The following is a 26,262-nucleotide window of genomic DNA, read 5'->3' as shown; positions in this document are numbered from 1 at the left end:
CCCCATGTTTTTGGGGGGGGGGGGAGCTGCGTCACGGAGGGGAATGAGGACACCCATATTCGACGTTGCAAGCCGCATTCTGCCACTCACTCACTACGAAGCAAAAGTTACCTCACTTCTCAAAGCTTCGGGTTTTCATTATGAAATGAAAAGTATAATTGTGGGAATTAACGGAAATAACCAATAAAGTGCCCAGCCCGGGGCCTTGCACGTTGCCGATGGAAGTGTTATGTTTCAGATGATTGTAATGTTCTTATAACAAGGGCGTCCCAAGGTCACGCGTCGGCAGTGGGGGCCTCACAGAGCATAGCACTGACTTGAGGAGGCGGTTTTATAGTCAGAGACCAGATTCCCTGAGAATCCTGAGCCCACCGGTTGACATTTTGCTCTTCGGCAAACACCCGTGACACGTGAGGCATCGCTCTGTGCTGGGGTCCTGACGAGGGATCAGAGAGGCGGGCGCTAGCCCCTGGTGACCTGGCGCGTGCTGGGGACAGGAACAAGTGAACGGCAAGCAGAACGGAGGGTAGTGGAGGATGCACATGTCAGGCAGGCAGCCCTGATCCAGGGCTAGGGAATGTTCTAGAGAAAATGACCTTGAGATGGGACCCGAGGATGAGGGGGAGAGGTGGAGGGTGGGTGAGGAGTGTTGTGGTCACGTGGGGTTGCAGCTGGCAGAGCCCATGGCAAGGACTAACACAGTTGGCCTGTGGCTGGAGCGGGAGAGGAGCGTGGGGAAGACGGGAGCGGACCCTCAGACACCCACTCTTCCAGGCCTATGGGCCTCCTCCCCAGGGCAGCGTGGAGCCACAGAACAGATGGAAGACGGAGTGGGGGTGCCGAGGCATGATTTGCACATCCTGGCAGAGGCGTGGGGTGACGGAGACTCAGTGACACCACTCAGGAGACCCTCCTGTCCTCCGGGAAGGTGGTGGATCAGGAAAGCGGCAGCAGGGATACAAAGAAGCAGATGCTTTCGGAAGCTGTTTCAGAGGGAAGGTCACCAGATCCTAGCGATAAGTTGGCTTTGATATTAAAGGAGAGGGAAGGGGGCGCCTGGGGGGCTCAGTCGATTAAGCATCTGACTCTTGATCTCAGCTCAAGTCATGATCTCACACTTCATGAGTTTGAGCCCCGCGTCGGGCTCTGTGCTGAGAGCATGGAACCTTCTTGGGAGTCTGTCTCTCCCTCTCTCTGCCTCTTTTTCAAAATAAATAAAATAAAGGAGAGGGAAGTTCCCAGGTTTCTTGTTTGGACAACTGGGTGAGTCCCTGGGTGCCATTCACTGAGATGGGATGGGCACATTTTGTGGTGAGTTTGGGATACGTTTCTGAAACCCGCAGCCCGACCAGGCGGAGGGATGAGGAGACCATTAGATTTATAGGTCAGAAGCTCAGCAGAGAAATTCTAGCTGGGGACTTGGCGTCAGACAGCCACCGCCCACAGCAGACTGATGAGAGGGGCCCTAGGGGAGCCCAGCACATAAAGTCCAGGCAGATGCCCTCCAGGGAGGAGCAGCCAGCCCGGTGAAAAGAACCAAGGGAGAGTGGTCCCTGAGCAGTCGAGGAAGGGGAGAGTTCCAAGAAGCCAGCCACTTCTTGCCGGCTCCCTGCTCCCTTCTTGGCAAGGGCACCTTCACCCCCTGTCTGGATCACTCCAGGAGGCTCCTCCCTGGTCACCCTGCCTCTTCCCTGCCCCCCCACAGTCCATCCTAACACAGCGGTCAGAGTGATACTCTTAGTACTTAAGTCAGATCACAGCACTCCCCTGCTCCAAAACCTTCAATAGCTCCCCATTTCACTGGAAGGAAACACTAAAGTCCTTTCTGTCCCCCCCGGCGCTGACCTCCTCTCCCGCTATTCTCCCGCCTTCTCTCCTTCAGCCCCACTGACCTTCTCGCTTTTCCTTGAGCTTCTGCCACAGGACCTTTGCTCTAGTGCTTCCCAGTGTCTGGAATGAATGCTCCTCCCACAGATCTTTCTCATTACCTTTGTGTTACAGCCTCTCCCTTCCCCTGCCCGTAACCCAGCCCTGCTGCGTTCCACACCCCCTTTGCTTCTTTTCTCCACAGACTTATTACGAGCTTCCAATGTGCTACATAATTTACTTACTTCTTATATGTATCATTTAGTAACTCTCTGCCCTTGCTGAAATATCAGCTCCACAGGGCAGGGACCTGTCAGCTTTTTCTCTCTGGTGCCTGACACATAGCAGGTGCTCCCTAGATGAATGAATGAAATAGGGCTGAGCACTGCAGTCAGATAAGGGGTTAAGAGTGGCCTTGGATTCAGCGCACGGAGCCATCGTCACACAGGGGAGGGTGGATTCAGGAGTAAGACGGGTCTGCGCTGTGTTCAGGAGCGAGGTGACCGGGGAGTAAAGATGGAGAGTGTAGACCGCTCTCTGAGGTTCGGCTGTGTGGCTTTGGTATTGGATTTCCTTTGTGTTGCCTTTTTTATTTTTCAAAAAGATATTCTCCTATGTTTTATTCAATGAGTTTTATAGTTTTAGCTTTTAAGTCTTTGATTAATTTTGTTTGTTTTTATTTTTATTTTTTAAGGGTTTTTTTGTTTTTTGTTTTTGTTTCTATTTTTTTTTACAAATAGTTTATTGTGTTGCCTTTAGGGAAATGGAGACGTGGGCACATTTCGCACTGGTCAGAAAGATCCAGCAGAGAGAGAAGGAGACACTACAGGTGTAAGGGGCGGAGAAAGCCAGCAGAATGAAGCCCCACAGAAAGAACGGGGCTGAAGGGGCCACTGTGCAGGGGAAAGCCATTCCCCCCTCCTCTTAACGGGAGGAAGCAGGGAGTCCATCAGGGCTGGAGACTGAGCTAATTTGGTGACAGAGGGCGGAGCAGCTTTCACCTGGTGGCTTCTGTTTGCTAGGGAAACGCAGGCAGTGCCATCAGCTGAATTCGAGGGATGTTGGAGTTTTGAGAACCGATAGGGAGGCTCAAAATCACAGCAGTGGGGACCCAGAGAAGGGGGCTTAGCTCCTCCCGCAGTATCCAGGGTCCTCTTAAGGACCTCTTTATGGTGACCACCAGTGCTTATGAGATTTTCCTCCAATAATAGTTTGGGTATGAGTCCAGAAAATACAGACTGTTGGTCCAATCCAAGATTGCAGTTTTGCCAAGAGAATGCGAAAGAAGGGACATGGTGCGGAGGTGACAAGAAGTGGCAAAGAAGGGTCTGGGAGCTGAAGAGGAACAGGAGAGCAGGGGAGAGTCAACGGAGGAGACGCGATGTATGCAGGCTGCCGGGGCTCAGACCCCAGCTCAGCCACCGTCCGGCTCGGCGATCGCACCTGGGTCTTAATTTATAAAGGCAACTGTGTGATGACACAGAGAGAGGTCAAAGCCATCGAGACCAAAGTCTACACTATTCATAGTCTCCCAGGAATGAGAGGCTTTCCTCTCCGCATAAGGCCACAGCAGGGAAGCGCCCGGTTTGGTCAGGAGGCCGAGAGGGGTGACTGGGTTTCCAGAAGGGGCAGGGCAAGAACTGCAGCCTAAGAATTGCCTAGTTTGAATGACTCAGGATGGCCTTGGTGCAGAGGGGCTGTTCCTGGGTCCCGATAGCTGACCCCCGGAGATTTCGGGCCTGGAAAACACTGGCCTTGTGTGGGAGTTTGACAAGAAGGTGGGTGATTCAGGATATGGGCCTCTGGTTCTCAGGGAAGACGTAAACAATCTTGGCCTTTAGCTTGGCTCTGTGATTAATGAACCCCAAATAGACACACATGATCTAAGAAAACACAGTTAAGACGCTGGGTATCTCTGAGCCATTTTCTTAAACTCTCTTTGCCTCAATTTCTTTGTTCCTAAAGTGAGGAGCACAATAGCACGTACCTCATGGTGTTATTATGTGATTGAGTTAGTAATGAGTTAGCAAATGCAAAGTGCTTAAAACACAGTTAAGTGTTAGCTCATTACTTTGTTATTATTTTATTATTACAGGCATTAAGCAGCCTGAGGCCATCTTTCTGAATGAGTTTAGTGGGAGACAGTGAGTCAGAGAACCACAAGAGAAGAAAAAAAGCCTGAGGTCAGAGTGGGTCACTCCGAATGCGGCCAGGGTGTAGCGGTGGGGCCCCGGGGTTGGGGGGGGGGGGGAAGTGCCGCAAAGCAGGAAGGTCAGTGGAGAGAAGGAGGTTGGGACATTTGTCGGCGCTGGTTTGGTACGCAGCTCACGAACTGGAATCACACGCAATGTCCTCATGCACAGCCGGCATTTTAGACCATCTGCTCCATCTGTGAAATGATGGCACCAACACAGAATGCTATGAAATGAAGAAAGGGGGCCATCCCTCTCTCGAACGGTCGGGGCAGTGCTTTCTGGGGAGGGTCCCTGGGCCTTGGAAGGTGCATGGGATTTGGAGGGGTGGAGAGGACAGGAGAGGGAAGCTCTCTCTGTTGTGGGCACAGGGTGGGAAGTCACTGAGGTTAGAATGGACAGGAGAGCATGCAGTGAAATCCAGTGGGGATTGTGGAGGAGGTGACTCTGAACGCGGAGGCTTGGGCCACAGTAACAGGTGGAAATAATGAAACGGGCCTTTTGCTCTTCTGATTTGGGCACCTGCCCTCAATGTACACTGAGGCCGCTAAGTCTGGATGCTGGGTACCGAGGCCCGTGACGCTATGCGACGGGAGAATATTGCCTTCAAAGGAGTCCACAGAAAAACGGTTTGAGTGCTCATGGGACAGTTTGATGAGACAGTCCTGAGGCTAAAGCCGTGTCTGCATGGTCACACTCCCATCTCCACGCGCACATCTGGGAGAAAGGCTCCCCTTCTCCTCCCGGCTGAGCTGGGCTGCGCCCATAGGTGTCCCAAGGCACAGCTGTCCGTGCTGCTCTTCAGACCGGGGTCTGTCCCGCCACCAGAAGCTCTGACGCAGGGTAGTTGCACAGGGAAGTCCTTGGGGACAGCTCGGCTCCCTCGCGCAGGTGGAAGTGAACTCCCCGTTCCCTCTGCCACGGAGATGAATGATTGTGAGCAGCCTGGAAACACGGAGACTCACCTACACTGCAGCACACAACCGAATGCAGCAAGGAAGAAATGCTTTAAGTTATTAAATACCCTGTGAGCGTGCACAAAATCCTATTATCCCCAGTATCTACCGAAAAGCTACCCGCAGCAAACTTCCCAGCGTGCATAAAGCATTGTTCCTAGTTGCAACATGGAGCCTCTCATTTTTGCTGTATCCAGTTGAACTTTCAGGTAATCTCATCAGAGGGGGACGCACTCCGACAAGGCGAAGGAGAGGGTGGCTGATGACGGGGAAGAACGCAGCCCTTTCCTCGAATATATCTCCGGCACCATTTGCTCTGAATAAGGATAATCATGTCTCGCAATCTGCAAACCGTGTTATTTAGAAAATTAGGATAAGTGCGAAACAAAGCAAGAGTCGGGGGAAGAAAAATAATTTTCATCTCCAAACACAAGAACGCTGACAACAAGATAAATCAGGCGACATTCTCCCCTGCGAGATGTGCGTGAATGTGATTTCTGGTGGTTGCTATTCCACCAGTGATCATTAATTTTTATATCAATCATTTAATCCGGTCCCTTGGCAAGGAAGGAGAGATCAGGATATCCACACGGGCTCCGCATCGCCAATGAGAATCAAGCGCCTCTTCGGCTTGATTCTTCTCTCTTTTGACACCTGCATTTGTGGCGAGATGGCTCTTGATATTCATAGTCTCAGTATCTCGGATTTTATAGCTGGCCGCAGCCCGGAAACAATAGCGTTTAGCCTGGGGTCTGCACACTTCCAAAGAGTCTTGTAATAAAACCGAGGGGTCTGTAAACTCGGTCAGGAATATACAATATCTGTTTACGTTCACTCGTCTCAGTCTGGCATCGGTGCACGTATGTTACCGATCTCCGTGCTATTAGCCGTACCTGGGTTACTGTCTCTAGTGCTAATCACAGACCTGTGCATATTGTATCTCAGTTCTTTGTGGATGTCTTGAAATACTTAGGTATCCTCTTGTTTGCGTACAAGTTTACGAGGGCTGTTAAGCCCACACTAGATCTTGTTACGTAATGTGTTAAAGAAGCACATGGGGGTGCCTGAGTGGCTCAGTCGGATAGGCATCCAACTCTTGTTTCAGCTCAGATGTCATGGTCCGTGGGTTCGAGCCCTGTGTCGGGTTCCACGCTCATAGCGTGGAGGGCCTGGCATCTGTATTTTAAGGAGCTTGGAGAATCCACTTATCTGGAGGATTCGCAGAGATCTGAAAACGTTTGTGCCACAGACGCCTGTGCAGTCTGGTGAAGCCCGCAGAGCCCGTCTCAGAACATAGATACTTCAGGGGCACCTGGGTGGCTCAGTCGGTTACGTGTCTGATTTCAGCTCAGGTCATGATCTCACGGTTCGTGAATTCGAGACCCTCGTCAGGCTTTGTGCAGACAGCTCAGAGCCTGGAGCCTGCTTTGGATTCTGTGTCTCCCATCTCTCTCTCAGCCCTTCCCCTCACATGGGCTCTCTTTCTCAAAAATAAATAAACATTAAAAAGAAGAAGAAGAAACCTTTTACTTAGATCATCTGTATCCTAATAACCAGGACTCAGAATTTGGGGTTGGTGGCGCTTATGAAAGGCTGGATCACAGAGGGGCAGGGTCTTCTGAACTTCCGGAAGGGTGTGGGGCGAGAAAACACACGGGGTCGAATGGGCCCCGGCTTGCATTTGGGCCCCTCACTTCGGAAGTGTGTGCCCAGGGCATGGTCGGCAGCCTCCCTGAGTCTCGGTTTCCTCACCCACGGCACAGGCTTGTCGTGAGAAAGAAAGAAAATAATGAACACAGAGCCCTTTGCAGGGAGGCGGACCCTTCGCAAGTCAGCTGCCATTGGTTCTATTAATGCTGCTGACATCTCGTTTGGGACCCACCTGTTCTGAGGCTGCTGGGGAAGTGGTGGCTGTGGAAGGACAGCAAGACGTGGCTTCCCAGGCTTGGTAGGTCATTTCTGCTGGAGGTGACAGTGCTGCCTAGTAAGAGGGACTCCAGCCAGCATCACTGCTCCCTCCCCCCTCCGCCTACAGGATGGGGCTGACATGCACCGGGAGTCCAAGGCTGTCTGCTGATGTCCCTTCCAGGGTCCTGAGAGTCCAATGTCACTCCTGGCTTATTCCCCTCTTTTGTTTTTCTGTTTTTTGGGGGTTTTTTTAATTTAAAAAATTGTTTCAAATGTTTATTTTTGAGAGAGAGAGGCAGAATGTGAGCGGGGGAGGGGCAGAGACAGGGAAACACAGAATCCCAAGCAGGCTCCAGGCCCTGAACTGTCAGCACAGAGCCTGATGCGGGGCTCGAACTCGCAGACCGTGAGATCATGACCTGAGCCGAAGTTGGACGCTTAACCAACTGAGCCACCCAGGCATCCCTGCACCCCTCTTTTGGCATGAAACCCAGCATCTCATCTTGCCGTGAAGAAGCCCCTTCCTGCCTGCGAACCAGAAGCTGTTTTTCCTCTATAGGGAGGGACTTCGAACAAATCGCTTCTGTTCCTGAGAGGGGTTTGGAAACAGTTTCCTGAGGCGGGGCCTCCAAGCTGATAACAGAAGGCGCTGTGGCTTCCTGGGCAGCTGGATGCTTCCCGTCTTTCAAGATTAAGTGCTTTGAAGGAATGTTTTCTTTTTACAGACTTTTTTCTAGTGTTTCCAGAACCTTCTCTGGGCCTGTCTTAGGTGGGTTCCCCCAAGGCACTAACCCTGTCATCAATCCAGGGAGGATGTAGGAGGGTTATTGTATTTGTGTACTTGGGTTGCCGCCAGGGTGGGCTTCACAACAGAAATTCATTTCCTCCCACAGCTGGAGGCTGGACGTCTGAGATCAAGGTGTTGACAGAGATGGTTTCTCCTGACATGTCTCTCCTTGGCTCGTAAAGATGCCGTCTTTTCTCTGCGTCCTCATGTGGTCTTCCCTCTGTGTGTGTCTGTGCCCTAATCTCCTCTTTTTTAAGAAAGTTTATTTGATTTATTTTGAGAGAGAGCACATGTGCAGAAAGGGGGGAGAGAAAGAGAGAGAGAGAGAGAGAGAGAGACAGAATCCCAAGCAGGCTGTGTGCTGAGCACATAGAGCCCAATGAGGGACTCGATCTCACGAGCACGCGATCATGACCTGAGCCAGAATCAGAATCAAGAGTCGGAAGCATAACCGACTGAGCCACCCTGATCTCTTCTTGTAAGTACACCAGTCGTATTAGATTAGGACACACTCTACTGACCTTATTAAATCTTAATTCCTTCTTTAAAGGCCCTGTCTCCAAATATAGTCACATTCCAAGGTACTGGGGGTTAGTATGAATGTGGGGGTGGAGACAGAGTTCAGCCCATGACATGACTCCTTTCTCCTCCCTGAGCACCCCTCACAGGACCCAGGGGCGGCCAGCAAATACCGGAGCACGTGGCGTCTATTGGGATTGTCTGACACAAAGAACTTGAATCACGGGATAGATCGTACTTCAGATTCTCCCGGACAAAAGCTGGGGTGTCCTCTAAAGATACCCTGAGCTGAGGGCTCTTTACGGGTTCTAGATCAATGCTATCCAATGACACTCTCTCTAAGAAATATCAAAACCCAGCCCCACCCACCCCAACATCTTTACAAGAGGAAGAACAGAGGGGTGCGTTCAAGATCATACAGTGCCATCCCTGCATTTTCTCAGGGCCACAGAGTGCATAGACCTATTTTAGTCCAATTGGCTTTCTTTTTGAGCGAGAGCCTTCTGTGAATGCGTAGTGTGCGTGCATACTCTGCCCGACAGGCTCTGCGGGAGCGAGGCTGCTAGCGGCTTGCAGCAGCAGAAGTCAGCAGGTAGGAGATGACATTTTAGAATTGTTCACATAGACCCCAGGCCTCGCAGAGATGCCGGACACGGTGTTAGGAGAGCAAGAACAAAGCCGCCCTGGAAAGAAATGTTTAAACATTTAAAAGCACCTTTCCTTTTATCAGCTGCACTGCCAGCTATTATTCCAGCAATTTCCAGAATGTGAAACTGGCCCCAAACAGAACAGAGAATAGAATTGGAAGAGGGCAAATTGGTGACATTTTCAATATCCATGTACAATATCCAGCATCCATGAAGGCCAAGGAATAGATTGTTTCCTGGGAGAGAAACCGAATTAAAATGATCAGATTGGAAGGACCCTCATGGAGGCCGCCTGCTTCAGGATGTCAAATGCATTCAAAGCATGGGATTCCTGTATATGTTTTAAAATTCTACACACTTCCAAGTCCAGATACAGGGAGTATTTGGGGCAAGTAGCTTGGGCAGCTGGAGCAAAGCAAACCTCCAAATCTCAGTGGCTTCCCCTGGGGTTTTCGTAAAAAGCCCTTTGTGGATGTTCGTGGTTGGATGTTTGTGGTTGGTAGCCTTCCGTGAGATCATTCAGGGACCCTGGCTCCTTCTTCAGGTGACTTCAGTGGGTGACTTCCAAGGTCCCTGGGCAGTGAGAGAGAAGGAGTAGCAATTCTGTCAGGCCTTGGGTGACACACCTCTCCAGGCTCACACGCACTAGTAAGAAAGAGTCTTGTAGGGCACCTAGCCTCGGGGAGTCTGAATGCATGACACCCAGGAGATGGAGGTGCCATGTCACTTGGTCTCCAAGAGTGGGCAGGCATCAGCAAGGACACTGGGAGAGATTGGCCCAGATCTTTCCCATGGGTGATGTCATGTCTGGGTGAGGTTTGTCAGAGGATGGTTACGGACCCAAATAGAGCATCGTATGAGTCTCTGATCCTTCTAGGAACCAGAACAAAAGTTGGAATTCAGTAAAAGGACCAAGATCCGCCATTTTCTCAGTATAGTAGAGTCCTCTCCTATTGTTAGGATTCTTTCCTGCTCAAAATCCTAATGTTTACATAGAAAAACCGACAAGATTGTGAAATCTATTGGTGTTGTAACTCATCAGGCTGCAAGCCACCAAACTACAGACCCAGAGTCACATAGGAGGGTCATCTTATGGTCTGAGTTTCATTTTGTGCCTAGGCCCAAGTGAACCAGGTCTGTTTGTCTTTCCTTGGCTATAATGTCCCCAAGAGCACTGAGTGGCATGAAGGCCTATAATTTCTGGTCTTCAGACCCTACTATGCCGGCAGCTTCTTCATCCCTAAGGCCACACACCCAGGTCCCCATTGACTACTAGGTCGGGCATTTTGTCCCTGAGTTACTGGCCCCCAATGCTCTGTCTTTTCCTGACTTCCAGCTCCTCATCAGCTTCAGAAACCTCACATTTCCCTGACATCTGGGGCTTCTAACCCCATTATCAGTCCAACATTTTAGGGGCACTTGGGCAACTCCGTCGGTTAAGCGTCTGACTCCAGCTCGTATCATGATCTTGCAGTTTGCAAATTCGAGCTCCGCATCAGGCTCTCTGCTTTCAGCGGGGAGCCCACTTCAGATGCTCTGACCCTCTCTCTTTCTGCCCCTCCCCGGCTTGTGCACTCTCTCTCTCTCTGCCCCTTCCCTGCTTATGCACGTGCATTCTCTCTCTCTCTCAAAAATAAATTAAAACATTAAAAAAATTTTAAAAACTATTTGATGCTCTTAGGAGTTTATGCAAAAAGCAAAAGGCTGGTAGGGAAGCGTTGGAAGGGCTCTGGCGAGCCTCTGGCTTCAGAGGAAGCAGGGGGTGACCCAGCTCAGGAAGACAGGAGGGACCAGGGTTGCTCCCAGCACGTCAGTAGCCTCAGCCACAAGCCTCTTGCTAACGGATCAGCTGCCTGAGAGGGACTCAGTGTCTGCCTGGGAGGTGGAATCCTCTTCCTTTAAATTTAACTTACAGTTAGCTCTCGCTCTCTTTTTCTTTGCCAAGCCTGGAAACTTGAGTGTGTGTTCCCCAGTTCACAGAGGAAGGAAGTTGCTTACACTACTCATTTCGGCTGTAGGAGAAGCAGAGAAAGGGATGGAAACCTTCCTACACCCGGACTGTGCTTCTTCACCGTCGCCCACCAGGAAGGCCAGGGTGCTTGGTGAGGCCATCCCTCCAGGAACATCCAAAGCTGCTGTCTGTAGATGGTGACAGGGATGGGGAGACGGGCTGCACTTCCAACACGCCCCATTCATCCAAGCCTTAGGAGAACTGGAGAGAAAGAGCACGAGTGACCACTTCTCTCAGTCCCTGTTCCCTCCAGGCGGGCTTCCCGCCAGGCCCCAGAAGCCCATAGCATCTCCCTGCCCCCACCCCCAGCGCTGTCCTGCCTGCCCCTCCCAGGAGGGATCTGTGGTCGCAGTCTCAGGAGAAGCAACCTCAGGTCATCGTGGAATCTGAGTTTCCTAAGTGTCTGTCCTTGGACTCTGAGCCTCCATGAACACCCCACATGGCTTGACAGCAAGTGCATCCTGGGAAATGCTCATGCCTGGCCACCTGGGGGATGACCAGAGGGCCGAGGGTCTGTCCAGCCAAGTAGGACAGGGCCAGCCACAGATCCAATAACAGATCTGTGCCTTGGACAAAAACCAGATGTGCACAGAGGGACTCAAGATGCCCCCATAGTGACACCTGGGTCCCCTGCCCCAGTATCAGCGACCCTTGCTCTCCCACGATCGTCGGTCATTATCTCCCACCTGCCCCTCCCACGCACCCCATAGGCCTTACTGCTTGTGTTATAGTGAATGGGAGGCCCTTATATGACAGCTAATGGGTGAACGGGTTGTTTCATCTGCTGGAGCTGCGGCGGGTTGGGCAGTCCCTGCCTCTCCCCACCGCCACCCCCAAAGTGCAGGCTGTCCCTTTCTGTAGATTTCTGAGAGGGCTAATTGGCAAGGCCTTTCGTTTACCCCAGACAGGTTGGTTTCTGTGGTGGAGCTCCAGAAACAGCAATGACACCCTTTGAGGATCTTTCGAGCCAGGGAGACGGGATACTCTTTGAAGCAAGTGGACATTCCAGTCTCCTTCCAGATCACTGTACTTGGTCTCAAAACTCTAGCCCTTTGGTGTTCCAGACACAGAATTCAATATACTTCCCTTCCCTCCTACGGTGAAGCATAGTTTCTCTCACTGCCCCTTACCAGCTCCTCTTTTATCCTAAGCGAAACTTCAGGCTAAGTGACAGCAGAACATGGACGCACGGGGAGGGGAAGGAACGCAGTGTGAGCACCCACCCCCCTTCTGGCTGCTTCCACACCAAGATTCTAAAGCAGTCTTCAACACTTCCCTGGAAATCTAATTTTAAGCTCTGAGAAAAGAGCAAAGACTGTGTGTGTAAGATGTACAGCTAAATTATCTTTAGATCCCTGGCAGCATTTAGCACTGAGCTCTGGTCTTAGTAAACATGTAGATGGTATTGAATTGAATGACCAAAGAAGATAAGTTATTACAGGTTGAGAGCATCAGGCTGGGAATGCAGAGGGATAAACGCCTAATGCCGACTTACTTGGAGCTTCTCACAAAAGGAGCGACTGTCCTAGGGAAGGAGTCTGTGGACAGTGGAAGGACAGAAACAGGAGTGAAGCAAGAGCCACATACGCAGGTCCTCGGTGGTAGAGAAAGCGCAGGGCAGGGGTGGGGTGACCTAAAAGCGCATGACTGAGGTTGTTTGAGGCTTTTTGCCTGACACGGAGCCCTGAGTCCTCTCCTATAGTAACATGCTATCAGGCTGGGTGGCCAGGCTGGGCTACATTTGAAACTGGTAAGAGCACAGACCTGATGTTATTTCCCCCCCCCCCAATATTATTCTTTCAAGCACATAAGCAGCAACCACACCAATTAAAAGAAAAGGCAAAAGCCCTTCCATCCTACCTTCCATGCTCGATAAATCAAGCTGCTTTCAAAATGGATGTATGTCTCTCCTCCTCTGACTCACCTGTCACTTTACCAAGCTTCACTTTAATTCCTCACCTTGTATGAAGAGAAAGGACTCACATCCACTGGCGATAGAATCCAGGTATTTAGAGGTTCTAGCCCCCGTGACACTGAAATGGAGATATGTCTTCGGGTCCGTATTTGTAAATCCTGTTTCTGAGAAATGGTAATAAATAAAGCAGAAGATTGAAATTGAATTTTTGTTAAAGGATTTTCGGAGGAAAGCCATTATGCATCTGTCCAATTTAGTGGGATAGAACAGACATTTCAACCATGAAAAGCCCGCTCGCCGTCTCCAGGATGGCAGAGGGGAGCACGGAGGAGTAGGGGTTTTTGAAGACGAGCCTGTGCCTTAGGGAAATGGGTTACCAGGTAGTCCCCCCCAAAGAATTGGCAGGAGAGGAATAACAAATCAAATGTTCTCTTAGCTAGAAATCTATGTTATTTGAACAGATTTTACCAGCAGACAAAAGGCTAAAATTTGCCTGCATTTGGATTACCAAATAGGGTTATTTACATAATTTCTGTGTTGAACGTTCCTTCGGTTGAACGTTCCTTTTAACGATGCAAATGGGCTTAAATGGCTTCCAAAGTGACTTCACATTCAGGAAGAATGTGTGTCCATGGGAAGGAGACATCTGGAAGACCAGCTTCCTAGAGGTAGGGCTTCACTCCCTAAGGGAAAGGATGGGCCCCCCAGTACGGGGTCACCAGGTTCTGCGGGGTCAAATATGAAGGTCCGACCATGAGAGGAGTCCTACCTGATGAGGGTCCTGGAGCTGAAGGTCAGTTAAGTCCACCGCTCCTTGGGGCATGGCCGTAGGGGCTGCAGGGCCCCATGTGGCCCCAGAACACCTTATAATCCAGACTCAAGGTGCTGGTCACAAACCACAAGAACACATCAGTGTTGGTTGAATTCTAGGCTCTTAGACTCCCCTCCTGCCACCATTTTTTTTTTTAAAGAGTGAGGTGGCTTTTTTCCTCTTACATTCCCAATCTACATGACAAAATACAGAGCAAATTGTGTTTTCTTCTCTCCTAAGAGATGTCAGTGTTGTCCTCCGTTACCTTAGGTATATGTGCCTTTGAGTTGAGGAGAAAGCTTACTGAAGACAGAATGGAGGCCTTCACAAGGACACTCTATTTCCTGCACCCGTTCCTGGCTGGCTAATCTGTCAACTCCCTTGAGATTCTCCCATTGGAATCCAGATATTTATCATTCTGTTCTAGAAAAAAAAAGCCAGATGTAATTTGGGAAATCTTGTAAGACATCATAGAAGGACGTTGCATGACTGAGGGCTGCAAAACTGCCTTGGTTGGCATTCCTCTTTGGCTGACAGACTGGGCTGGGCAGCATTGGACACCCATGGTTGCCCTTGAGCAGGCACAGACTCTGGGGATGAGAGTGGTGTAGAGGAGGAAAAAAAATCTTTCCTTCAACTCTTCTAGGTTCTTAGCTAGGGCCGCTGTATGAAGAGACAGATTAGCAGGAGAAAAGCACAGATATTTATTAACATGTATATTTCACATATACCCGGGAGAAATTCAAGGATAGGGAAACTTCAAAAGGTGGCTTAGAACTTGGCTTGAGGGGCACCTGGGTGACCCAGTTGGTTAAGTGTCCAACTTCAGCTCAGGTCATGATCTTGTAGTTCGTGAGTTCAAGCCCCATGTCGAGCTTATGCTGACAGCTCAGAGCCTGGAGCCTGCTTCTGTGTCACCCTCTCTCTCTGCCCCACCCCTGTATCTCTCTGTCTCTCAAAAACTAATAAATGTTGAAAAAAAAGTTTTTTGAAATAAAACTTGGGCTTAAATACCATCTTCAGCTAAAACATAGGAAGAGGGACCAGTTATGGGACAGGCCCAGCAAAACTACTGTAAACTAAGATGAGTTTTATTATGCAGAGTGAAGTCAGTGCTTTCTCCATGGATAAGTCTCTTATGATTTGGAGTCATCCTTCTCTTCCTGGTACAGAGAAGGCACCCTTGCAAATGGAGATTTTTTTAATAAATATAATTTTCCCTTACAAAAGGGGGAATTTCTACTCTGTTTTCAGAGCTTCTCTGTCTGCTGTGTCTCAAAATAATCAGCTCAAAATTATCTTTCTGACTAAGATGCGTATTTCAGGGTGGCATATTCTGGTCTCCTGCAGTGGCTGTGCCTGGGGCCTGAGCAAGGAGAGAAGGATAGGGACGCCAAGAGGCACATATCTGAGAAGGAGTGTTGGTAAGGGCCCTGAAGGGCAGAACACACACACACACACACACACACACACACACACACACACACTTCAGACACAGACTTGGACATTCTGGGGAGACCATTAGGCTGGGCAAACCAGCACAGCTCATCAGGATGCCAGTCCTGCCCATGCATTGAGTGCTCAATCAGGAAGGAACCTTCCAGAAACTCAATCTGACCCATTCTCTTCTTAGTTGGTGCTGGGAGCATAAAGAGAATATGGGGTCAGAAATCTAGCCTTGGAATAATGATAATAATGACGGCCCACATCATGTGCATTGAGAGCTTTCTTGGAGCCAAGCACTGCTCTAAGTGCTTGACAATATAGCACATCTCATTTAAACGTCACCACGATCCAGAGAGGTAAGGACTGTTATTATCCTTCAGTCTACAGAGGAGGACATTGGGACAAGTTGCCCCAGGTCAACCAATAAGAAATGGAGCCGGTGATGGAAGCATGCAGTCTGAAGCCTGGGTCCAAGCCCAGAAGCTTATCACTGATCTCCCTTTGAAGGGCTGGAAGGCTCTGTGGTGCCTTTAGATTTTTATATCCACAACCTCAAGTGGGCCCTTGTTATAGCTTTGTGGTATAGGCAGGTGGGTAATACAGCTCCATCTAATGGGTGAGGATGCCTTAAGCCTGGAAGGAAAGAAGACAATGACTTGTTTCACATCGCAAAGCTAGTCTCCAGAGGAGGTGGAACAAGAATATTGGCCTCTTTTTCTGCACCTCATGGCCATCTCCATGCCAGCTCTACACACAGCTCAGGGAAAGACTGATTTGAGAGGCCTTGAACACTAGAGCATTTGGATGATGAAAAGCAAGGAAAGGAAACGAAATGGCACTGGAAGCTAACCTAATTTTCTCTATACGGGCTCTACTAATAATGAAAAGACAAACAACCCAATTAAAAATTGGGCAGAGGATCTGAATGGACCTTTCGCCAAAGAAGATATACAAATGGCGAATGAGTCCATGAAAAGATGCTCAATGTCATTAGCCATCAGGGAAATGCAAATCACAACCACAACAAGATGCTACTTCACGCCCACCAAAATGGCTCTAATCAAAAAGATGGACAATCACTAGGGTTAGTGAGGACATGGAGAATTTACACTGCTGGTGGGAATGTAAAATGGTATAGCCACTTTGGACAAGATTAGCAGCTCCTGGAAAGATTAAACACAGAGTTACCATATCACTCTGCATTTCCACTCCTAGGTATATACCCAGGAGAAATGAAAATATGTCCATATCCATATAAAAACCTGCCAACATCAGATACTCAACTGATTGAGCCATGCAGGCACCTCCACTTAGCAGTAGTTGAGATCTGAGATCCAGTAGTGCCAATCTTACACCCTATGCCAATACAAGGAAATGCCATTCAAGAAATGTGTTCAGTAAGTGGCACGGGGGGGTGTTGACTAGTTCATAAGGATTAAAAACAGCTCCAGTGTGTGCCTAGAGGCTGCCTGTGATAGATGGTACACATGGGAAACCCAAGGCAGCCTAGAGATTTGATTCAGAGGTAAACCAGTGGTCTAGATTACATGCCTGAATTCATTAGTTGGGGGATTCCTCGTAGTCTCAGGATTATTCCTCAAGAAAGTCAACACTGGGGTGGCCAGTGTAAGGAAGCTGATGCCCTCCACTGGTGATGACCCTGGCCCTGCAGCCTAGGTCCATGCTCTGTGGTGTAAGGAATCATAGACCCAACACCAGAGCCAAAAGGAGGCTCAGAAATAGCCTCCTCCCTCATTTATAGATGAGGAAACTGGGGTGTGGGGTGGGGTAGAATGAGTGTGCGCAAATTCTGGGAGAAATGGAGCCCGTGGTCTTTCTTTACCAGATACCCCCTCAGTATCTCTCAGCTTGTGCTATAGATGCCTCCCAAGGGTGTCCAGGCTGGACTGGGCACGCTGGTGGTGACCACTGCAGTGTAGATTCGCATTATGAGCCAGGATGCCAAGGAACTGCAGTCCCAGAAGCATGAGGGTGGTTGTGGATTTTGTGGGCAGAGAAGTTGGGGAGACTCAGATCTTCCTGGTGTTGAGTCCTGTAATAAAGGCCCTTTGTCAATCTGGTTCTCCTTTCTGTGCCTGTCATGTTGTATCTCTAGACTATTTATATTTTTTCCCTTCACTTCCTTCCTCCCTCCCTCTTTTGCCCTCTCTCTAGACCCATTCCGCATATGCGCCCTCCATCCCCACTGCACTCACTAATACATTCACATGTTCATTCACCCATTGAACCTGACTTTGTCAGGTGCTTACTGATGTGCCAGACCCAGTGGGGACATAGGATGACATGGGTCTGGTCCTCAATGAGCTAACAGCCCGGCAAAGAAAATAGAAAGTAGTATGCTCACATACCCACTGTGTGCATGGCACACTCACAAAATCACAACTGTGGTAAGTTGTACTTGCACAAGTGTCTACAAGTGCTACATGAGCATATATTGGGGGCTCTGATTTTATGAGGGGCTTCCCTGAGGAAGCACTGGTTGAGCTAAAGACTCAAGCTCCTCAAGTTGGAGGAGGAAGTAACTAGGCAGAGAAGGAAAGAGTGCCCCAGGCTCAGCAAAGGCTCTAAGCCTGGAACGAGTGTGGCACATGAAAGAAGAGAAAGAAGGGGCGTTGTGGGGAGCTGCACATGATGGTGAGGTGGGCACATAAGTCCTCAAAAGCCATGTGAAGATTCTGGACCTTTATTCTCAGAGCAGTGGGAGCCCATGAAGCATTCAGGGGAATGACATGATCAGATCACAGCACTCTGACTGCTGAGTGGAGGCTGGATGGATGGAGCTGTGGGGACGTGGGTGCCGTGGTCCCAGGTGGTGACAGCTTGGAGTGGTGGTGGAGGAGCTGGTGGTCTGGTGGTCGTGGCAGGTGTTTGGGGAGTGGCTACAATCGAGCCATAGTTAAGAGGCATCGCCTGCAGGACTTGGTGATGGTTTGACCAGTGTCTGGGGAGGAGACTACTAAAGATGGCACCTGGATTTCTTTCTAGATCCTGCATCTTCCTGTTCAGTCTTAATGACTAGGGTGTGGGGGGAGGGAGGGTGGAGGTTCAGACCCTATAACAGCATCCAGGGCTCTTTCGAGAGACAGCTGCCCCCAGGTGGCACCTGGAGCATCTCAAGAAAACCTTTCATGTTCTCATGGCACTTTTTTTTTTTTAGAGTAAAAGGACAGTCTTACTTTAATCGAGTTCCAGAAAAAGGGCACACTGCCTTGGCAAGGACTTGTCTCAGCAGAAGCCACAAGGGCGTGTGTAAAAGGATGTTTCTAGAAAATACCAAAGGCACCAAACATAGCCCCAATTCTGCCCTCCATCTGCCCGTGATGCCACTCCACATCCCGGGTGGGGAGGCTACTTCGTCCAGCTGACTTTGGGAATGTCGTAGTGCTCCGTGAGGGTGTCCAGGTGTCTGTTGAAATCCTCCACTCTCTGCTTGTGGGTTTTAGACGCTTTCTTCAGGATCCTTTCCATTTGCCGCTTCTCTTGCATCTTCTCGAAGGCTGCCTGGGCCGGGGTGCCCTTGTCCAGGCCGCGCCGCTTCTCCTCCTCGTTCTTCTTGCTCGTTCCCATTGCTTCCAGGAGTTTCGCTTTGTCTTTGTCCTTCTTTTTCTTTTTCCGCTTGGTCACACCGAGCTCTGCAACGCCTTTCAGTTTCAGGGGCCCCTTTTGAACCTGCTCGTAGGCCGCCATGACACCATCTGCAGTTCTGTAGGTAAACCGCCACATTTCATACTCTAGTGACACAGTTATAAATTCTCACTAGATTCTTTTGGCTCCAAACCTATCATTCCTGAACAATACTTCCTTCTACTTTGGAGCAACACCTGGCCTCTAAAAATGGTGGAATAGTACTAGACCTTGAACACTCGTAGTGGTTTCCAAAGCTGGACACACAAGATAACCCACTGGGGTCCAAGAAGAATATATTAGCACCTCCATTGCTGTATAATTTTAAATGTCTCTGTCCATAAATGTATCATGTGTAAAATACGTTAGTATGATAGCATGTGCATGTAATTTTAAATGGATAAAGTCAACATATTGGATGATGGGCTTCAACTGTTGTTGTTGTTGTTTTTTTTTCAGTTGAGAACGTATATCAAAAATGTTTAGAGGCTACTGCCTACAATAGGTGATATAACCAGCCACCTTGGCCTTAGCTCCTGGCTTCTGCCTTGTTTCCTGGCCTCCTCCATGGCTCCTCTCCTCCACCAAAGCAGTGACTTCAGGCTCCTTGACTTTCCCTCCTTACCTCCAGTCTCCTCAGTGATGGGGGCACAGGGGAGGGCATGGTCTAGGCAGTACCTGGAACATTAGATCCCCGCACCACTTCCCAACATCCCTGGAATGGAATCCCCAGTGGTCAGAGCTTTGGCCAGGGACACCCACATTCTCTTTGCCTCAGTCATAAAACCACAGCCTCAGAAAAAGATATGCAATGAGTTTAGGCCAGTGGTCCCCAAATCTGGGAATTTTCAAATTTTTTTCATGTGTATTCATTTTTGAAAGAGAGAGAGTTGGGGGGTAGCAGAGAGGGAGACACGGAATCCCACGCAGGCTCCAGGCTCTGAGCTGTCAACACAGAGCCCGAAGCGGGTTTGAACCCACGAACTGTGAGATCATGACCTGAGCCGAAGTCAGACATTTAACTGACTGAGCCACCCAGGTGCCCGCTTTAAGACAAAAAAACAACAACAATTTTTTAAATGTTTATTCATTTTGAGAGACAGAGACAGAGTAGGCATTTGTTATTTTAAAGCATCCCTTGGTGATTCAGAGGCACAGCCAGGTTTAGGAACCAGAAGTCTAGGCCAGCTTCTCATCCTGCCCTTGAACAGAAGACTGAAGACTCTGCAAAGTACAGAGGGCATTCAGGGAGACCCCCAGACAGGCTGAAATCCAGGCTGAAAATTCTAGAATTACTAACTTTTGCCTAGTCTGATGACATACTTTCCATAACCTTTAAGACTCTAATGATATAGTAAAATACTTATTAAACAATATGAGTTGAATGAATGAAAAGCATCAAAAGGTAGAATTAAGCCAGCACGCCCTTGAAGACTCTCTCTCTCTGGAGTGATGGTGGAGAAATCAAGAATCAATTGCACCCTTTGACATCTGTCTCCCGTAGTGCCTTCTTCCTCCAGGGCATCAGGTGTCAAGAGCAGAAAGGATGTGTCCAGCCTAAGACTCTTGTGATGCTCTTTTTCTTCCAGAGGCCCAGATAGCCTTGGGCAGGCTATCTGGCCCAGGGCATGATGCTACCATCCTATGTCCAGCTACACAAGCAAAAACCCTAGGAGTACTTCTTGATCCTTCTTTGTCTCCGCCATATCCAACCCGTTGCTCAAGATTTTGCCTATTAAAAGCCTCAGATCTGTCAACCTATCTGTTTCTATTCCATTACCCTAGCCAAAGCCACCAGCATTCCTCCCGGCAATGACATTAAGACCCTCCTGCTTCCTCTGTCTGCCCTCACCTTGCTGCGACTCTGTTTCCCGCACTTCAGCCAGAGCTCTCTTTGTCAAATTCATATCTTTCAGCAGCCTGTCATTTAGAACAAAGATCTGTTTCCTTCACGTGGCTTATGGGCCCTGCGGGTGCAAACCCGGCCTGCCCACCCAGCTTTATTTCATACTACCCTCCTCCCTTTCACCCTTGCTCTGAGATACAGCCACACGGCTCTTCTCTCAGTTCCTTGAATATTCCGTGTATGCCCGTTGTTTGTGTAAGCCCAAATTTAGTGGCTTGAAAGAACAATTGATTTGCTCACGATCCTGGAGTCTGGCAGTCTAGGCTGCGGTCAGCTGGCTGAGTCCTGTGCCCCTCAGAGCATTGGTGGGCTCCTTCATGCATGGGTGCTCAGTCAGGGGATTGGCCGGAAGAGTCTGGTCCAGCTAAAGCCCAAGGCGTGTGAGTGAGGCCAGGCTGGGATCCCTTTGCCCCATGGTCCTTCATCCTGTTTCTGCACAGCATGGTGGACTCAGGCTCTCAAGAGGGGGACAGGAAAAATTGCAAACCCTCCCAAAGCCTGTCTCGGAAAGTGCAAAACATCATGTCTACTGCATTCTACCCACCAGTGCAAGTCTGAAGACTAGCCCAGATCCAAGAGGAGGGGAAGTAGGTCCAACTCTTTGATGGGTGGAGCAAAAAAGCCACATTGCAAAGGAGCATGGGAGAGATTGTTGCAGCCATCTTGAGCACAGCCCACCACCCCAGGCTTTCCCCATTAAGGCCACTGCGCCTGTGCTGGCCACCCCCATGCTTGGGCTCTTGTCCACTTAGCCCACTTCTTTAGCCAAATTAGCTCAGTCTAGGCTTTCTGATCTCACCGTACATGCCCTACATCAGGGATGCTTTCTCTAAGCCTAAGGGCCACGTCCCTTTGTTGGATGCTAGTTTTTCTAGCACCGTGTTGCTCTTCTTCACTGTAATTGGCTCTGCTTTTGAGAGGGTACATCTGCCTGTGATTATTTAATTAATGTGTTTCCCTTGCAAGATCATCAGCTTCATGAGAGCAACGACTTGTCTGTTGACACTCTCCATGCCATTCCCATGCTGGAACGTGGGCTCTGGGTGGAATTTTCTGGATGAATAATTGTAAAGTAATTAATGCCTGTTATTGGAGTCATCACATCTCCTGATGGCCACCTCCCACTTCCCAGGCAGAGGGTCACCAAGAGCCTTGCTATGGCTCCAGCCCCATGAGATCTGGTCCCAGAGCTTAGAGTGAGCTGTCTTCCTGGGCCATTTCAGCCCATCTGGGAGGCCTATCCCCTCCTCTGGGGAGGATCTCTGGGCCTAGAGTGCTATTCCAGGATGGTCGTTTCCTCTCTTTTTCCTCCCTGGCATCACAGATGTGCTGATCAGTCTTTTACCCCCACCTCCCTATTCATTTCCCTTTGGTATAATTTCTTCCAGTCTCTGTAGGACCTCGCCATTTGGGCTGGTAAAACAGTAATGGAAGGAAGGATAAACTTCCTTGGGAGCAGCTGTACTTGGGACGTGCGTAGCTAAGGTTTACGTCTGGCAGAAGGATAAATCGATCGCTCCATTTATGGAGCTACCCTTTTGCTTTTGTACCCCTCAGGTAGAGTAGGGAGCTGTGTGAATGCCAGTCCTCTGGATCAGCCCTCAGCAGCTGCCTTACTTAACCTTTTGGGTTGTTTCTAAGCTATTGAGCCCACTCTCTTGAATGGCTTCACTTCTACCATCTATACTCAGTCATTTGACCATGGACAGATCTCACTTCAACTTACCAACACACAGGGCCAGCTCTTGAGCTCTGCTGTGACCACTCCCACCAACTTGCAGAAAAGCCTCCCAAGACTTGAGAATCACTTGACCACTGGCTCCTTCAGTTTGCCTTGCATTGCACTTCCAGATGGCTTTCTGCAGCAGGAGGCTAACTCTGGCGCCCCTAACAATGCCACCCCTCCCCTTGAGGATATCGTTGGTGCCACTTCAGATCCACTGAACTTCTTAGGGCCATGGATACACACCCTGCCCCCTCACTCACCCTGCCTACAGAGGCACTGGCCAGGCATCCTGAGTGAGGTGCAAGCTGTGGCTGAGGAAATTCTGGAGGACCTGGGACTGCAGGTCAGCTCCCCCTGGGTAGGTGGGGTCAGAACTGTGGTACCCACCAAGTAAGGGCTGGCCTGTGGGTGTGGCCTGGGTTGTGGTTCTGGCTCGCTCACTTACTGACTATGGATTGTAAACAACTTATCCAAGCTCTTGGGCCCTCAGTTTCCTCATCTGCAAGGATTTCATGAGGTACTTGGTGTTGGTGCTTGGTTGTAAGGATTTGGCTGGTCCTAGGCTCTGGAGCAGGCTGAGGGAAGACACTCACCTCTGTAGGATCTGCGGAAGCAGAGGGTGGAGGAAGGATAAAGCAGAGAGGAGCTCCCAGGAGCTGCTCCAGGGCTAGGGCTGTCCCGCAAGGCCCAAGGGATTGCGCTCAGTTGGCCTCCCACACCTGGGTGTTTGTGTCTCTTCTTTTTCCTTTCCATTTTTTTTCCTCGCTAGCTCTCTCGCTCGCTCGCGCTCTCTCTCTTCCCCTTCTCTCCCTCCTTCCCTCCCTTCCTTCTTTCTTTCTTTCTTTCTTTCTTTCTTTCTTTCTTTCTTTCTTTCTTTCTTTCTTTCTTTCTTTCTTTTTTTCCTTTCGTTCTCTTGCTTTACCTCTCTCTCTCTCTCTCTCTCTCTCCCTCCCTCCCTTCCTTTCTTTCTTTTTTCCTTCCTTCCTTCCCTCCTTTCTTCCTCTCTCTCTCTCTCTCTTTCTTTCTTTCTTAGGTTAAAATTACGTCTTCTGCCTGAAATTTCCAGAAAAGTTTGCAGCTTGTCCATTTCAGTGATGTCATTTTCTGTCTCATACAAGATATGCTGCTGCTAGTTGCTCATGCTTGTGACTCTAAATCCAGTCCGAGTCACTAGAGGTGACTGACTGAGGTGTAAACCAAGGCCAGGCTGGCCCCATATGGTAACAGGAATGTGTTCCAGCCAGAACAGGTCTGTGCTGACACCGGTGATTCACTCCAGGTTTGCTAGGCCCAGCAGAGGGCTCTCTGTACCATCAAGATGCTAAATAGTCTATGAGCCCTTTGCCCCTCCCCAGACTGTACAGGAAAGCCTAAGTGGCTCTGAGTTGGTGCCCACTGAGTATGCCAACTGGTATCCACATGGCAGAGCCCAGGACAGGAAGCAGTGTCCCTGCTTCACAGGACAGACATGCTGTGCGGCCTGCCTCCCATCTGGCACACCATCTCCCACTCTTGTTTAAGAGGCTTGGGGGTCTGACCTGGCCCCTCTGCTCTCTCAGCCCACTCCTAGCAAGGGCAATCTGAAACAATTTTCCCTAGGGACAGTCTGAAACAATTTGAACAATCCTGACCTTAATCTGGACTGCTTACAGAAGACTGGCACCAAGTTGGCCTACCTGTGGGTTCTCTTCCCACCTGGAACCCCCATTCTTGTTACTGGGTTTCTGGCTTTTGCTGAGGCCCCTCATACACCTGCACCTGTGATCCCTACTCCAGAACTGGTCTTCACACAACGCTGCTTTGGATTGTATTATTTCTCCTTAGCTTCCCAAACTGGAATCTATCCCTTGAATCTTCTTTTCCCATCTCTCCGTGGAATTATTTATCTATCTGTTTATTTTTGTCACAGCTTTGTTGAGGTCTTCACATACCATTATGATTCACTCATTTAAAGTGTACAACTCTGGAGCACCTGGGTGGCTCAGTCAATTAAGCATCTGGCTCTTGATTTCAACTCAGGCCATGATCTCATGGTTCATGAGATTGAGCCTCATATTGGGCTCTGAGCTGACAGCATGCAACCTGCTTGGAATTCTCTCTCTCCCTCTCTCTCTGCCCCGTCTCTGCTCGTGCTGTCTCTCACTCTTTCAAAATAAATCTTAAAAACATGAAGAATTTTTTTTTAAATTAAGTGTACATCTCAATGGTTTTTAGTATATTCAAGGAGTTGTTCAGTGATCACCTCAATTGATATTAGAACATTTTTATCACCCTAAAAGGAAACCGCATACCCACTCTGCTTTCTTCCAATTCCACCCCTAGCCCAAGGCAACTATTAATTTTCTTTCTGTCTGTATGGATTTTCTTATACTGGACATTTCATATAAATGCAATCATATAATACCCTGTCCTTTATAACTGGCCTCTTTCCCTTAGCATAATGTTTTCAAGGTTCATCCATAGTGTAGCACATATCAGTGTTTTGCTAAATAGTATTCCATATAATGGTAAATAATATTCCATATATTTTGTTAATCCTTTCATCAGTTGGTGAACATTTGCCTAATTGTAGGTCATGAAAATTTGCCCTTACGTTTACTTCTAAGAGTTCTACAGTTTTAGCTCTTACGTTTATGTCTTTGATCCATTTCAAGATACTTTTTGTGTATGTTGCGAGGGGTGGTCCAAATTCATTCTTTGGCATGTTGTCCTAGCACAAGTTGTTGAGAAGACAATTTCCCCGCATGTCTTGGTTGAAAGTCTGTCAGTTGTAAATGTGAGGCTTTATTTCTAGACTCTCTGTTCTATCCTGTTGTCTATCCTTATTCCTGCACCACACTGTCTTGATCATAGTAGCTTTGTGGTAAGTTGAAATCAGAAGTGGAAGTCCTCCAGCTTTGTTCTTTTCAAGGTTTTTTGGAGTCTGTTGTATTTCTACATGAATTTTAGGATTAGTTTGTTAATTTCTGCAAAGAAGCCATCTAGGGTATTGACGGGGATTGTGTTGAGTCTTTCAATCAATTTGGGAATTATTGACACCTTAACAACACTAAGTCTTCCAATCCATGAACATGGGATGTCTTTCCATTCATTCCCTGAATCTCAAAACTGCCCAGTGCTTCATACTTGTGCAACTCTGTATCTTTGCATATTGCCCACCCCAGAAATCCAGCTCCCTTGTTTTATCTGGTAAGGTCTCTTGCCCCTATTCCCCACAGGCACTGGCCATATTTGCCTCCCTGCCTTGGCTTCCTTCCACTGTCAGCAACTGCCATGACAACCCAGGGAGGAACCCAATTGTCAGGTCCCCCAAATCAAACTACTCTGGACCACAGACTGTCTACCAAACTCTTAGCTTACATCTCCTCCTTGAAGGTGAGGATTCATGGTTATGAGAAGAATTTTCCATCTGTATCATTTCCCTGTGGTGCAGCCAGAGTTGGGAAATAGAAACAGGAGATCACACACATGGATTTTGCCACCAGTTTCGATCAGTAAAGAGCCAGGGATGGTGTGCAAACTTGCAAGAGGGTCCCAGTATCCTCGAGAAGGGGGTCCGGGAGACTAGAGGTAGAGTGGCTTGAAGTATCCCAGGTTGGGGCGAGCGTATGTTGTGCTAACTGCATCAGCTCACCAGCATGCTCTCATTTATGGAGAGTGTACAGGATTCTCATGGCAGGACAATAGTACCTGAAGCCTCTCTGTGTCTTCTCTCCCCACCAGTAGCAGGAAGTTTATTTCCACAAATTAGTCCTTGACAATCAGGAATGCTTTGTTTTGCCTGCCTGGGACTGAAAGAAGCTGGATAGTTCAGCTTTTCCACACAATCAGGGCCTTTTGAGCCTGGATGGCTGCCATGCCCATGCAGAGAATGGCAAGTGTCACTTCCTTGGGCTGTTGCATCCGTCAAAGGCAACTACTAGATCA

At 49.1% G+C, this 26,262-nt stretch overlaps 2 protein-coding genes across 3 annotated transcripts in view; one reads left to right on the top strand and one right to left on the bottom strand.

Moving 5' to 3' along the window:
* The window catches only part of GALNT17 (polypeptide N-acetylgalactosaminyltransferase 17), a 445,667-nt gene that overhangs the window by 379,070 nt on the left and 40,335 nt on the right, over positions 1-26,262 (top strand). The window lies entirely within an intron of this gene.
* On the bottom strand, positions 18,293-18,802 carry LOC120235687 (protein FAM32A-like). Its single transcript, XM_039238104.1, has one exon. The coding sequence runs from the start codon at positions 18,800-18,802 to the stop codon at positions 18,428-18,430; it is 375 nt and encodes a 124-aa protein (XP_039094035.1). The 3' UTR covers positions 18,293-18,427.

This window comes from Hyaena hyaena, unplaced genomic scaffold (assembly GCF_003009895.1).
Source record: "Hyaena hyaena isolate Hyena2069 unplaced genomic scaffold, ASM300989v1 scaffold_135, whole genome shotgun sequence".
Taxonomy (NCBI): Eukaryota; Metazoa; Chordata; class Mammalia; order Carnivora; family Hyaenidae; genus Hyaena; species Hyaena hyaena.
This window is presented reverse-complemented; position numbering and strand designations above follow the sequence as displayed.

Bases quoted from the DNA above. Each gene is read 5' to 3' on its own strand.
- LOC120235687 (XM_039238104.1), bottom strand. From the start codon at position 18,802: ATGTGGCGGTTTACCTACAGAACTGCAGATGGTGTCATGGCGGCCTAC.